The 15,494-nt window shown below is 44.3% G+C and overlaps 4 protein-coding genes across 4 annotated transcripts; 3 read left to right on the top strand and 1 right to left on the bottom strand.

The window, feature by feature from the left end:
• Positions 1-11,771: 11,771 nt before the first annotated feature.
• Positions 11,772-12,416, top strand: CCR75_002225 (uncharacterized protein; the record flags this gene model as incomplete). Its single annotated transcript, XM_067960323.1, has 3 exons — positions 11,772-12,071; positions 12,138-12,284; positions 12,357-12,416. The coding sequence occupies 3 exons, from the start codon at positions 11,772-11,774 to the stop codon at positions 12,414-12,416; spliced, it is 507 nt and encodes a 168-aa protein (XP_067819699.1).
• CCR75_002224 (uncharacterized protein) lies at positions 11,802-13,617 on the bottom strand. Its single transcript, XM_067960322.1, has 6 exons — positions 13,512-13,617; positions 13,236-13,442; positions 13,073-13,155; positions 12,910-12,998; positions 12,138-12,840; positions 11,802-12,071 (listed from the first exon to the last, which is right to left on the bottom strand). Exons 1-5 carry the CDS (start codon positions 13,596-13,598, stop codon positions 12,668-12,670), a joined length of 639 nt encoding a protein of 212 aa, XP_067819700.1. The 5' UTR covers positions 13,599-13,617; the 3' UTR covers positions 11,802-12,071; positions 12,138-12,667.
• A 73-nt stretch (positions 13,618-13,690) lies between these two features.
• CCR75_002223 (uncharacterized protein) lies at positions 13,691-14,840 on the top strand (the record flags this gene model as incomplete). Its single annotated transcript, XM_067960321.1, has 3 exons — positions 13,691-13,998; positions 14,066-14,491; positions 14,560-14,840. Exons 1-3 carry the CDS (start codon positions 13,959-13,961, stop codon positions 14,838-14,840), a joined length of 747 nt encoding a protein of 248 aa, XP_067819705.1. The 5' UTR covers positions 13,691-13,958.
• A 173-nt stretch (positions 14,841-15,013) lies between these two features.
• On the top strand, positions 15,014-15,469 carry CCR75_002222 (uncharacterized protein; the record flags this gene model as incomplete). Its single annotated transcript, XM_067960320.1, has 1 exon — positions 15,014-15,469. The coding sequence occupies one exon, from the start codon at positions 15,014-15,016 to the stop codon at positions 15,467-15,469; it is 456 nt and encodes a 151-aa protein (XP_067819706.1).
• Positions 15,470-15,494: the final 25 nt, after the last annotated feature.

The raw sequence follows: 15,494 nt of genomic DNA on the forward strand, positions 1-15,494 counted from the left end.
AAAATCAAGCAGATCTGCGTACTCGTCACAGAGGACGATTACGTAATCGACATTCGGTCAGCGGTAATTTTTGCAGAGAACGAACGAGTTCTCAGCAGCTCATCGATGGACGAAAGTGTCCTCGATGTGAAGACTCGGATTGAAAGATACAGAACTCAATCTTGGGAGTCACTTAAGACAAATCCCTTATACAAGGATTTGAGTGAATATAGGAATGTATTCCCTGAAACAGTTCCATGCGAGTTTTTTAAGGATAAAGGCACTCGACATGAGATCAAGCTCAAACCGGGCTCGAAGTACTGTGTCATGAAGCAGTGGCTACTGCCTCGTGAATAAGCACTTGCGATCGATAAATTCTATATCGATCAATTAAAAGCGGGCCGTGAAAGGGAGTCGACCTCCCCACATAGCTCTCCGACCTTCTGTGTGCGAAAGGCCACCGCAGAGTGGCGGATAGTGCACGCATTTAATGTACTGAATGCTGCAACGGTACCAGCTCAAACGCCGATACCTAGAAAAGACGTAACCATAGATGATCTGTCTAAGAGTACGATCTTTTCGTCTATGGATCTGATGTATGGATTTTATTAGATCCTTATGCGTGAACGCACAGCAGTGACCACTCCCAGCGGGATGCTCTGGGAATGGCTAGTAATACCATATGGGCTTAATAAAGCCCCTGCAACATTCAACAGAGGCATAACGAATCTATTGAGACGGGTGCGAGAATTCGCACCGAGTTACTTCGACGATGTATTCGTCCTTAGCTGGGACATAGACGGTAAGACGGACGTGGAAGCTCATAGAACTCACATTCGTCAGGTTGTTACACTTATTCGAAAGCATAAATTGTACAAAAATCTCAATAATTTATATTCGCTGCAAGCGAAATATCACTTCTTGGGTGCATTGTCGGTAAACACGGCGTGAGCCCTGATCCCGAAAAGATCAAGGCAATCACCGACTGGCCAGTTCCAGTCGATGTCAAGGGACTTAGAAAGTTCCTTGGATTAGCGGCTTACTTGCACAAGTACTCTTGCAATTATGCAGAGATGACAGTTGATCTCTCTCGTCTCTTGAAAAGACGAGAAATGGCAATGGAACGCTGATTACCAGCGTTCTTTTAAAGGTGTCAAGCAAAGCTTGATGCAATCGACCATTTTGGCGATTGCAGATCAAGACAGAACGTTTGATGTGGTCTGTGACGCCGGCGATTTTGCACTCGGCTGTGCGTTAATGCAATGCGATATAGACGGCGCGGAGCGCGTCGTCTGTTACCAATCGCGTCAGCTACAACCAGCTAAACGCAATTACCCAGTGCATGACAAGGAACTCCTTGCCATGAAAGATGCACTGGTTAAGGGTAGGGTCCATTTCCTCGGAGATAGACCTTTCATCGTTTATACTGACCATGCGTCATTATGCACGGCCGTAAACAGCCCACACCTCTTGCAAAGATTGGCGAGGTCGCTATTCTTCTTCGCGGAGTATAATTTTTCTGTGGGATATAAACCAGGATGACTTAATGTCGTCGCTGATGCGTCATCACGCCGACCCTCGAGCCGGCTGCGCATTCGAACAATGAAAATAATCCCACCGTTGCAACACTCATTTCAAGTGTTCCGTCATCAACCTTAGTTGATGACATAAAGAAGGTCTACGCAGATAATAAGGACCTTCTGCGTTTAACGGATCATCCGATGAATCTATCCGAAAAATCTTTAAAAGATGTACCGGCCTTATATCTATCGTCATCTGATCGATACACAACACGCAACGGCTTAATGTATTACACAGCCGTTGCCGGCGACACTCCACCTGTCGTCGCCCCAACTCACAATGATTTGCGCTTGCGCATCATGTATGAGTGTCCCGATGCACAAATAAGTGGGCATCGTGGACGTAAAAAAACTTATTTCACAGTAAGTCGCGACTTTCACTGGCCCCGCCAGTATCAGTTCGTGCGTAAGCACATTCATGCTTGCGAGGTATGTAAACGGGTGACGCCTAGCCCTTCATCTCGTGCACCTCTTCAACCTCTACCACTTCCGGCAGAGTGTTGGCAGTTCGTATCTATGGACTTCGTCTATGGATATCCCGAAGACGACCACAAAAACAAATGGAATCCTTGTTTTTGTAGACATATTCAGCAAGATGGTACATCTTCCTGCAGTATCAGAGTCGATCACGGCTCCGAGCTGTGCCAGTGTCTTTATCGACACGGTATTCAAACTCCACGGGTTACCCCGTTAATTGGTCTCGGATACATATCCAAGATTTACGGCGGAGTTTTGGCAATCCGTGTTCCGATCTTTCGGAACACGGCTAACTATGTCAACTTCTGATCATCCAGAGACAGATGGTCAGACGGAACGCATTAATTGCGTCCTCGAAGAGATACTTCGAGGTTAAGTCCAATCGTATCTAAATTGCAGCGAGTTTTTACCGATGGTCGAATTAGCTATCAATAATTCGGTGCATGCGTATACAACGCATACACCGTTCTTCGTGAATGGCTTACGCCATCCACGCTGACCCACCCAATTTAAGGGATCCTTTAGTTTAAGGGGGGGGGGGGGGACGCGTACGAGCAAATCCATTTGTGGCTGATGCTCATCACGCGTCGAAGTTACAAACGACGCGAATGCTGTCGATGTCGAAGCAATCGACATCGAAGATGAGAAAACTCTCATGGCAGTGCGCACAAAACGCACTGAAAAAGACAATTGAAATGAGTCAGCAGAGAAATTTCTGCTGACTCGAGAATCAGTAATCCGCTCCGTACAGGATTCCATTGCTAACGCTGTGGATCGTTAGAAACTGATAGCAGACAAACATGAAAAAAAACGCAAACGTTCTTTCATTTAAAATTAATGACCTAGTAATTCTCTTTACGGTATACTTACCTAAGCGTAAAGTCACTAATGTGAGTAGCAGTAAACTACCACCCAAGTTCATTGGGCATTTCCGTGTACTGCATCGCAGAGGCAATGCGTACACGATAGAATTGCCACGTGGGATGCGAACGCATCCTAGGTTTTACGTTGGTCGGCTCCGCCCGACCATCAGTACGCAACTTCTTCCGATGACGGACCCTTTTCAAGAATCCTTAAAAGATTTTTGTGGTCACGAGCCAGATTCTCATGCTGATTTTATAGATTCTCATGTCGGGTCCAAAGATCCTCGAAAACGCGATGAGCTGACGACACCTCATCCGGAAGAGCGTGATAATTCCGTTCGTACTCCAACATGGAGTACGCACTCTTCCAACGGTCTTTTAACCGTTCGACATGATTAGCCTGCACCGTCTGCTCTAACGAGCGACGCTTACCGCGCTCGTGATCAAGTACCTCCTCCAAATCCTGGAGGAAGCAATCGAGTTTGTTGATCTTCGACTCTAGATCCGACACATGGGTCGTATCTAATTTCCCCTCCTCCGCCACAACCATTGGTGGATTTCCACGGTGGTCAGCGTTTTCTTGTGGAACGCATTCAAAAACCACCGTGATATGAAGGGGTAGCTAACGAGTTTTCTTGTTCGCTGGCACGAAAATCCACCTTCAGATGACAGCTGGGAACGAGGTTCTCAGCTGGTTGTTGACGTGAGGGCCTCGCCAGTATTACGTGACCCATCCGATGGATCAGAAGGTCCATAGGAAAACACGCGCCCTTGGCGCCTGTAAATCGATTGCAAAACGTCAATTGCATCGCGTATCTCGATAGAGATGCGAGCCCTTCTCCAGGGCGAAGAAAGTGAAAAGACACCCCTATTAACTCGCTTGGTGTTGTCAACACAACACGGACAGGGATCACCCCACGTGAGGCATGGAAGCCCATCCTCACGTGACAACCGATTCAATTAATACCTTGCGCCGGTTGGAGTTCGTTTCTTGAATCTAACGCGATTCGCGTTAAGTCTTTGAAGCCAGGCTTCGCGTCCAATGCCTTTGACATTGCGAATGAATGCGCTCCAGGCTTGCATAAGCGAGACTTTATCTCGCTTATTGTTACCCATATACCACCGATGATTGAAAAAAGCATCGAAAGAAAAATCTCCCACAGCGCGAAAATTCTTCGCGCTGGGATCAAGGCCATGAAGCTTTGTCGCAATAAATAAGGAATATTTATTGTGAGGAGTAGTCTCTCCAGACAAGCTATTAATTAGCTGCTCGGGCAGAAGCCACGGATTCTTGTGAGAGCAAGACGAGACATTTTAGTGTCTACGATCCTCTGAGGGTACCCACTGAAGCAGGGGTACCACAAGAACTTTTATTACGATGGCTTACGCCATCGTCATCACCACTCACAGAAATATGTGCGGGTGACGGCACGAGAGACGGTACTGGCGATGAGAAAGCATCCTCATCGTCGAAACCAAACATGCTGTAGCGAATGCTACCAGCACGTCTACTCGAATGAGCCCCCTAATTCGAAGGCTCATAGTCAGCCGCCTGACGATGATCAGGCGACTGTTCTGTTCTCTCCGAGTCGGCCATTTCGTCCGACTCGCATTCGTGGTCGACCTCCAAAGAGAGGTCGGATTCACGTGGTGTATCACCACGTGCACCCGCAACATTTAAAATTGCGGGGAAGTTGACACAGACGTTCCGTCTGCCGTAAGAGATAACAGTGCGTCACCCGCGGCTGCACGAACCGCAGCCGAAGGCGCCGCACAATCAGCACCCGCATGAATTTGATCTTCATGCGATAGAATAAAAATGATATTTCTGATCAATCAACACCGTTTTTAATAAAGTGGTCTTATAGTGACCACTCTACCCATGACAGTCAGAGTGATTGTCGTTAAAGGGAGGGTGATGTAACGCAAAGGTTGTTTATTAATATATCATCTTAAAGGTAACTAATATTTGGAGAATAATATTTCAAATGGTAATATTCTATAAGCTTATCCATTGGTAGATATAGACCATTCTATCTACTTTCTCCGCGGTCCAGTCAGCGCTGGACGCGCGCAAAGAGAAAGACAGATAAGACGTTTAGTACATGCTTTGTATAAGTTTATAATTAAGTTAGTATTAAGTAGATAGACAAGAAGAACTTAATTATATTAATACAGTTTTTGATTAACCCTCTTTAAAGCAAGTGCTTTAAAGCGAGTCTTCCTCTGCACATACTAGTGTTTGTGAAGTGACGTGAGGCACCACTCGCACTGACGCAGTGCGAAGCGGACTTGTACTGAAGCAGTACAAGTCGGCAGTGCCCCGTCACATTATGAGAGTGTGTTCGTTGTATCGCCGTGCAGTCACATACGTTTATCTATACGCTTCGAGGTCATCAAATGACAGCTCGGCGTTCATCTTCTTAAACGTCGGAATAGCTAGCGCTTACGGCTTCGCAAGACGCCATCAAAGTGCTATTATTTTCTTATTAAATCTTGTGAACCGATCAAAATACCAGGACGCCCTTATTAATAAAGACACCTTGTTTGTTTGCAATTATTTGCTGAGTTTTTTTCCGGTACCGCGCGGCCGCAAAAAGCGCCCATCTACACGTAGGAGTAGTTTTGTCGTCCTATGCGTATAAGCCTAAATCTCCATCGACAACTTTTCTTGCTGATAGTTACGGACCCAAGCATACCTCAAGCCGAAGTTAGTTGTTATTGTTTGACCTTCATCTAAGTCATCCTTATGCGAAGTACTTGCGCTAGATCGTATGTCATCTTCCAACAGCATGTAATTATACCCCTTATTCCCGTTACACGTCTCCTGCTCATCAAGTGATTTCAAATTTACCCAAGGTTGCCCAACATCGTCTTATTAACTTTAATTTTGTGTACTAAAAAAAAAACTAATTCAATGTGGAAGAATTCAATATCGATTTATATCTTTCACATACTATCGTTTCTTCTTCATTGATGACGTGACGAGTCAGCAAAGGCGTGTAGCTACGGCTCATCAATTATTAAGACAGCTGTAAGAACTAAAGCCAATGAGCGAATTTATTTACATGGAATGATCGAGCGTTTCAAGGCGCAAATCGTGGCCCAAAAGTATGGAGTCGACAACGAGGAGACATTGCGTCAGTGGCAAAGTTCATTTCGATTCGTATTGTACTGAGTATGGCTGCCAAGCACAGGTTGACGCAACATCAATGTACGTGAAGATTGCATTCTGAAGGAGGTACTGAATGAAGATTTTTACATGCAGCAGCCCGAAGGATTTATTAGCGTGGACAGCCCGAACCATGTGTGCAAACTCAAGCGGTCGCTCGGCCACGTGCTTGCAGCGTCGAAGGTCTACCATTACGACGTGGACATAGTTACCGTGTGCTCAAGCACAGGCAGCATCGAAGTTCGACACTCAAAATAGTTGAGTGGTACAAAAAATGTGCTTGCTGATATAGCGACATTCATTTTTTTTGAAACGCCCGTCTATACGAGACAATTCGAAATCCTTGACCGACTGGAGTGTCGATCGTAATGGATCTTGTTGTGGTTGCGCAACTACAGCTACAGAAGTTGGGGAGGTTGCTTACCAAACTAATAGGAGGTACATAAGTCTCCAAGACTCTGAAGGATCCCAGGTACCTTAAGAAATTCTAAAGAGAAAACTGTGACATTAAATTTCTTAGTAAACAACAGATCAAGTTTAGGCGCTTATACACTTGATCTGACAGCGCCTCAGAAGTTAGCTTCAGGAATAACGCATTTGCCAACACTGAAACGTTTCTTGATTAATCTGTGTAGTGGCAAAGTAAAGCAGATCTGCGTTCTTGTCACAGATGACCTGTGCTTGTGCACAGCAGTCGCAATCTGACTCCACAGTTTGATGAGTTGTCACTCTGTGGTCTTATGTAGTCGTGCTAACGACCGTACAAGTGAGACCAACGCACTCACTCGTAAGACACCCACAAGCTTGTTGACGCTCCAAGACGCCCATTAGATGACCATGCACGAGGGATAGGCATCGTCACGGATTCATGCTGCCAGTTTATGCGTGGCTCGTACTTTTTGAGCCATGGTAATCGAAGGTTGACAGCAGATTTGTTATCTAAATTCAGTACGGTGAAATCCCCTTAACGTGTAATGAATACCAGCTACTCGCTTCTTTACTGTCATCCTCGTTAGAGGTGTATCTTGCTCAACGTAATTGATTAAGCCTGCGATCTTCTAGCGATTGTCGTCAAATGAATTATTTGACGACCCACAATCGACTAGGGACTTAAGTGGCAACTTCTTTGTCACTTATATTTACAAAGTATTAAGGTTAACTTCATCACCTGCAGCAGTTACACACAATTCTTGTGTTGGAGGAGCAACTTTCGTCAAAGGATTTGCAAATTCTTTTGACGCTGCTGGATCAGTAGGGCACTTTGCACGTGCTCACCCCAACCATTTTTTGACGATCCGCCTTGCAGTTGTAATTTAACATGTTTCGGATCCGCTTCCTCCGCAATTCTAAGCGAGAGGTCGTTGTCTCGCTCAGTGTTTCTATGCAGTGAGCGTGGCGCCACACTCATAGGCGTAGTGATCTGTCTTTTAACAGCGATAATAAGTTTGCAAATGCTTGCAATTTGAAGAGCGGCATTTCTCGCTATCGACATACGAGAGGTCCTTTGTTTGTCGGGACCTCCAATTTCTTGTCGTTTCGGAGGACGATAAGCATTAGAGTGGACGAAAGCCTGTTTCAGGCTACGTACTCCTGTTCCGATACAAAGGACGCTTTCCTAGCGTTTTTAGCTCTAACCGGAAGAGGTGGTCTTGATAGGACCATCCGCAAGACCCTTATGAACACGGCAACCCTGTTATTTCATGCATGAATTCACTCGCAATACAACTCAAAAGGTATCGTGTGTGCTGGGCATAAGCGTTGAGGTCACGCATGCCCAGTATAAAATCCAAGAGCTTTGCTTGAACCCTGAATTAGGCACGTGGGGGCTCAAAATTTTGCCTGAGCCGGTTCATAAAGACCTCACACGATCCAAATACATATGAATCTTGAAACTTGAGCCACAAGGCTCGCAACTAGGCACCTCCAGCCAAGTTGGACATACTAAGCTTAACTTTTATCCATCTTCATCGACGCGGCAAGCTTTAATGGCGTCCTCTAATTCGACAAACGATTTGAAGAGATTCGCCTTTGACTCTCTTAAACTTAGAGATTGCGATCTTTGAGCTTTTGGGCACACATCCGGTCATTCCGAGTGATCCGTGTCATTTCCAAATGAGACCGCGAAGGGTATGAAAGCGAGGACGCCGATCGATGCATTCGATGCAAATATTCATACACGCTGTGAAGGAACGTAGCAACATAGGAAAAGCTGCATTGGTTGATTTCTGAGTTGTGGCATTGGTGGCCCGTTTATGGCCCATGTGCCCGAGCGATGTAAGGTACGCGAAAGCGTCGGCCAAACACAAACGGGTCGTAAAGCTTGAGCCCTTAGACCCAAGATTTGGCACGTCCAGCCAAGTTGGACCTGCCAAATTTCGCTTTCGTCGCATCAACATAGATGTGGCGAGCTACGATGGCGTCGTCGAATTCGACAAATTATCTTGAGAGGGAGTCGCGTTCGACTGCCTCGAACTTAAAGATTTCGATCTTCAAGCTTTCGAACAGATGCGAAAGCGTCCGTCCGCTAGCAGATTGTAATTTCTGCTGTCTCAACACTTTAAAGTGTTGAGCACCCTGTTCTCTCAACTACACAGCGTGTTGAGATCCGTGTTGTTGAAGCAAGGTTATTTTTTCCTCGGACCCCGTCGAGTTCACGTTGCATGAAATCGGCTATAACCACATGTTGGTCGTTTCTTTGTATAGCCAACAACATGGCGCTATCTGCTGGCCCGCCTACGGCCGAACTCATACGTTCTCATGCTCTCCAGTTAAGGTCAGTTAAATGAGTGAATCTTTCACGTGTTGCGTAGAAGCCTTCTGGAGGGGCTTAAAAGCTCCCAACTACTTCATCCACCATGTTCACGCTGGATGGAACGTGCGTAGGCCGTTAGACAGACTACAAAGTGCCTCCAGGTGAAACGGGGCACCTTTCGCTGGTACTGATAACAATACTAATCAGCCTATTCTTATAAGAGTGAAGGGGAGATGACTCGATTACTTCCCGTACACGACGTACAGAGGAAGGTTACACATAGCTAAGAAGTCTTGGCTACTTAAGGTCGATACTAGGGCTTTATATACAGAAAAAGTAAAATTGTATTGATATATTAAGTTCCTACGGAACGATCTTCATCTACTGATTCTAGTATATTAATAACTAACTATGTAAGGCGCCTCATTCCGCCCGCCTTGTGTCTTGCAACGATTGGCGGGTTGATTTAAACTGGAATCAACTAATGAACAGAACTGTTAAGTTGCTGCTACAATATTTTTGAATTTGATAATATTGTAACTATTAAGTCAAAAGTTAAGAATGCATGATAAAATTTTGTACTGCTTCATTTATTTCCTCTACATAAAAATAATATTTGATATTCGTTTGATAGGAAATAATATGTATGTAATTGGACACCCCGTTACAGTAATCCTGCTCCCCTTCATTCCTCTGTTCAAAGAAGCACAATCAGGTTGAAATGACCATTACAGGCTTCTCATGAATTGAACACGAGTTGCGCAACTTTATTGTTGATGTTGCTTTAGCTGTTGAGCCATATGAAGATGACCAGTTTTAGCCGCTTTATCTATTGATATGAAATGATGCGGTAGAGGTGCATGCCATCTTATGAATTTTCAGCTGTCCACTCTAGCTACTTCAGAAATGCTACGTAATCGTACCATCCATTTCGGCTGAACTAATTTGAGACGTGCGCATGAAACCACTTAAGCAAATTAATTGATCATGATCACCAGCAGTTTGCTAGTTCTATCTAAGTGTGCTGTTATTATTTAAAACTTCTAAGCCTCTCGACTACTCGTAGTTGTCAATTATTTGAAGCAACGTGCAAATTGTCAATAATTAATCTTAACACGAAGCATGATGAAGCAATATAAAGATGTAATTTAATCTGCATCATCTATTCACGAGGACGAGCTGTGGAAAGAATGTATTATTGAGGCGTTTTCTAGCGTTCGATTCCAGTTGCCATTATGACGGCCTAATTCTTGCAACATTTTCCACGCATGACGTAGTGGCAGTTTTATTAGTAAATTCAACTACGTCAAAAGATATAAATACATATGCATAACTGTCTCCACCTATGTTTTTGGTTTTAGAATTTCAAGGAAGGTATACCTATACATGATAGGCTCAAATATACTCAGAACACTTACTAGTCCGTTTAAGATATATTCCAACATGAAGTAAGCCACACTATGAGATTCATATACACTATGATTGGCAGAGTAGATACCTGTTGTGATAAGCGTATGAAAATTCTTAGGATAGGACCTAGATAGTTCGAGAGAAATTCTTGTTGAACACTGGGCAATCCGTAAGCACTCAGCTCGATCAATCACGTCTCAATTAGCTTTTAACGGGAACAACTCCTTCTCTTCTAGTTGCTCTCCGCCAAAACTTCACTGTCAGAGTACAATCAGCTTTCTCAACGTTTAAGTGTTACATCGCCTTTAAATGAAGCCACTTTGCAACTATGAGAAGTCAATTACAATAGCACGTTCCATTGATTAGAGTCATTTGTACTTTTATAAAAGCTTAACTTACTGTAGAACACCTACAGGAACATGCTCCGCTGCAATCATCTGGCTAGCTTGTCATAAATTGATAGAAATCAGGTGAATGTGGATACAGCTGGTGCGTGCTTGTCTATCTTGCTCTCAAGAGCCACATCACGATGAACACACCACTTTCCGGGGGGGGGGGCGCGGATCTGTCTAGGACTCTGGTATTCATTGAAGCACGCACATATCATACGGCTGCTTGGGCGCTTCCTTTTAGACTGGCAACGAATTATCAAAATGAAACTGGAAAGGGATTGCGAAGCACCTTTCGCATATGCTAATGTGATACATTGGTACGAAGACGTAAAGCGAACCATCATTTCAATACTTCACGACATGAATATGATTCCTAAAATATAGTAATCGACCCTGTTGTGCTGCTCACACAAATATGTATCTGCGTATTTGCTGAGGACATAAGAGCTTCTTCAGTAAATTATTGCAGCACTATTCAGAAATTTGGCTTATGATTTATTTATTATTTTTTCTGACCAAATTGTTGAGTGAGTACTGTCGAGGCAAAAGCAAATGCTGCCTAGCAGGAACACAACATATTTTGCTTTTGCAATATGTGGTTGATTGCCGGTTCGGAAATCTTCGCTTTGCATTCAAAAAATGAATGCTTATAATACTTTCTACTCGTTTTACGGATAGAACAAAGATGTGAAGTCCAAAGTGTCGCCACCGTCAGATTGTATTTATGGATAAGAATTCTGAATATTACTATATAAAGTAATATCCTCCAACCTTTAAGTGTTAATTTCATAAAACGATACACCCCGTTACACTCAAGTACTAGTTTGGTGCCGAGTTAGGTTACAAAATGTAAATTTGGAATAACCTCCTTGTTTTGTTTTTCTTTCTAAACTTTAATTTTTAATTGATTCGCAACTGATTATATCTCGTGACCCTATCCTCAATAGAACCGAAAGAATCGGTGACTTTTATTTCCTTTTTCTTTTCACACTCGTGCGATCTTGCTATTTGTAACACAAGTACGGACATGTTACATAATCTAAGTCCAATGAACCAATCATACTCGCTATCACCCAGTAAAATTTATTTTTAGCCAATCCGAAGTACTAGAATAGCCCACAAAAGCACGGCAACTCGCAATAACCCATGTCCGACCACACGTTGGCACGCGAATACGATCCGTTGTTCTCAAGGAGCTATGCGGCATCCTCAGCAACATCAACTTCTACCGCGCCACGTTGTTATGGTGGATTTGAGCAACAAAAGCGCGTGTGGGAGTCCACAGCGCGACGGTCGCAACGTATACGATTAATTGCCGGGTTGCAACTGCTTCTGGGGCTGCTAATTTCCGGCAATTATCTATGGCTATCGAATATTTTTATGTTTATCGTCGGTGTTGTTGGGCTATTGGCTGTGCGCTCAGATCGCATGAGCTGGACCATCGTGGTGCGTTTGATTATGTGATTTTTTCGCATGTGCTTGTAGATTTTTTAAATTCAAGCTGCTTTTTAGTACTTGCTTCTAAGTGCCATGGAGTTCGCACGTATTGTCATGCTCACTCCACATGTTTACGAGCGAATTGAAATACCAGGATACACATTGACGCACTACGAGTACTTCCAAGTCGTGGTTCTAGTGCTCGAAGAGGTTTTACTAGTGGTGCGGAGACACTATTTTTTTTGAAATTCTTTTTTTTTATCTTATTGTAAGTATACTCTTGTGTGTTTGCAGCCTGCTGCATTTTTTGTATGCATTGCTGCTGCTGCTTCTGTTGCCAATCCACTGTGGTGATTGGAAAAATTGAATGGTGGATTAATTGCAAATGCGGATCTTTTAGCAACAACGTGTTGTCGAGATAAAGTACGAGATCGAAACATTTGCCAGAATTCATCAAATTAAGTATTATTGCCCAATGGGCTGACGAGGACAACGCGAAGGAAATCGCGGTGATTTAAAATTCTCTCACATTAATTTAATTTGAATTGCTCAACACTGCAATAATTGTCACAGTAGCACCAATGTATTGTAATACCTGCTTAGTTCTAGATAAGGTCAATTTTACCAGCTTGGACGTGGTTTTGAACACTGCGATACCGCAGCACGTAGCGATCTGCAGACGTAACCTGCACAAAGTCACCGCCTTTGTCGTCGCATTGTACGCCTCCTGCCTCCTTCCCTTGACAAAAGACAAATGTATCCAGATCCGGCGTTGCCACTATTGCAATCACCAAGATTTAGATCAATAATTTCTATGAATACGCTTTTTTGTGAAATATTCGCGTACCCATGCCTTCTGCCGTTAAAGTACGATTTTCATCCGCAAATTTGCCAAGTGCCACATCACACATATGAGTCTCGTACAGCATCACATATCTACACCGCGAGGCATTGGATTGCTTGTCACTTAACAATCACGTCAACTTATACGCAAACGACACATTACGCACTGTTGAGCAAAATTCCGTTCCTTTGCCGATAGTCGTTGGGTCTGTACTGAGTCTTTCAGGATGTAAAAAGCAAACTCTTCAATCTACGCAATTCCATAATTTACGGTAACATAAGTTGCACACAAAGTATACGTATAAGGACGACATGAACGCGTCGCAGCACCTTGTGAAGCCTCGTACGAAGGTAGGACGTAACCATGTAGCGTAACCGGTCGATCTCCATCTGGTACAGCTTATTGACGAATGATTTCTCCTCGGTCCGCTGTGTACGATCCTCGTAGACTGAATCAACGTACTCTTGTTGATTCCGAATTTGCTCAAGCATTTCAGTCACCATTTCTTCGTCATATGGCAGGATCTCCGGGGCGTTCTTGCGCGCATTATTATAAACATCAGTATTGTCTTCCTTATTTGCGCTATAGAATATTATTAAAAGCACCATTTCGTTGACCCAGAGCGTACGCATGCGCTGAATATCTTCGTTTAAATTGTCCTGATCGAACTCAGGCTGCGATGGCGTCTCCATGACGGATTAATTCCTTACAAGTTTCAAATTGTGTCACTGGATGTATCCATGTGTTCAAACTGTTTGCCCATGTACCGACTGTGACACACGAACGAAAGAATATGATTGGACACTGTTCAAATACCACCCACAAGTCTATTTTAAGGACTTTCTAAAGCCCATCTATGTAGCCATTATGTGATCTCGTGTAGATAATACCGCTACGGTAATTAAATCGCATGACTCGTGAGAAAGGCATGGCAAGAAGCCAAGCTCAGAGCTCCGTAACGTGCTCTTTCTCGTCGACATGAAGCCATTAGTGGCAAATTGTTTGGAGTTTGAAAAGGACGAGTATATATCCCTTTCGATTAAATCAATCTCATGGGGAATGTGAATTGTTGTGCGCAGACTCTTCCGGATGGTACGGGTTCTTCTTGTCTTTGCCTTTTGCATTGCCATCGTGCTTAATGATATCCGCACTGTTGCAGCAACTGCATGGAGGTGCGGCAATCCAAGTCGTTCAGTCAATAAAGACCAAGCAAGAGCGCTCATGCCGATATATGACTACGAGCCATCACTGTCTTTGGACCACGAAGATCCTGCCTCAAGTACTGGCGATGGGGTTGGGAGCTCTTTTCCAGATACCCCACAGTCAAATGGAAATACATTCAAAGACGTAGAGCACGAAGTTGTTGTAAAGGAAGCAAGTGTTTGTAGTGACATTGAAGAGACAAAGGAACCTGCGGACTCAGACGACCAAGAGCTCAATACCGAATCATCTGATACCCACGCGCTACTTCCGTGTCCTCAATCACGTGCGTTACTTAACAATAAAGTAACATTACCGAAGTTTACCATTTGCAATCGTTCAGGTATTATTAATCAACGCCGACAAGCTCCGATCTTAAGTTGCAGTAAGTCTCCCCCACCGTCACCAATGATATTTAAGTAACAAAACGTGTTTTTTTTTTCTTTCCTCAAGGTCTCATACCTCTCCGTCTCGAAGATTATCTTTGCGTATGCAAATACTGCCCCCGCGCGTTGACAATCCAGCGAGCGTTCCAGCTCTACGGATTCGCATTAGACCATCCACAGAGCGACGCACTGCTGCGTGTGCTACGTGGCTGCGCTAATTACGACGAGACCATTATGGAAGTCGATCCACTCGTAGTACTGCACGCCGAAAAGATGCTCGAAGAGCTCGGCTTTGACGAAAACCAAACGTTTCGCCTCCTTATTGCCTCGCACTTTCAACAACCTTGAAGCGGCCGCTACATTATTTTTCATATCGAAGATCACGATTGTAATTGGACGATAATCCGTATTACATGCTAAATTAATTCTCGAAATAAAACCAACCAAATCAATGGTAGCCATGCTACGTCATAACCGAAAGATTCCTCCCATTCTTAAGTGTGGCATAACCTTCTACGATCATGGCACGTGAACGCACCTATATCATGATCAAGCCGGATGGCGTGCAGCGCCACCTAGTTGGCGAAATCATTAAGCGCTTTGAGAACAAAGGCTACAAACTCGTAGCGCTTAAGCTTGCTCGCCCATCGGTAGAGCACCTCGAGGCCCACTACGCGGACTTGTCGGGTCGTCCGTTCTTCCCGTCTCTCATTGCGTACATGAGTTCCGGTCCCGTAACATGCATGGTATGGGAAGGAAACAACGTGGTGCTCGAGGGTCGTAAAATGCTTGGCGCTACGAAGCCGACGGATTCAGCGCTCGGAACGATCCGTGGCGACTTTTGCGTCGACGTGGGCCGTAATGTATGTCATGGCTCGGATTCTGTTGAATCAGCCGAGCGCGAGATTTATCTTTGGTTCCCGGAAGGCATCATTGAGTGGGGCGCGAATGACGAAGCGTGGGTATACGAAAATTAAATTGTCAAGACGCGGACGTAGCATC

The sequence above is a fragment of the Bremia lactucae genome, linkage group LG18 (genome assembly GCF_004359215.1).
Source record: "Bremia lactucae strain SF5 linkage group LG18, whole genome shotgun sequence".
Classification (NCBI taxonomy): domain Eukaryota; phylum Oomycota; class Peronosporomycetes; order Peronosporales; family Peronosporaceae; genus Bremia; species Bremia lactucae.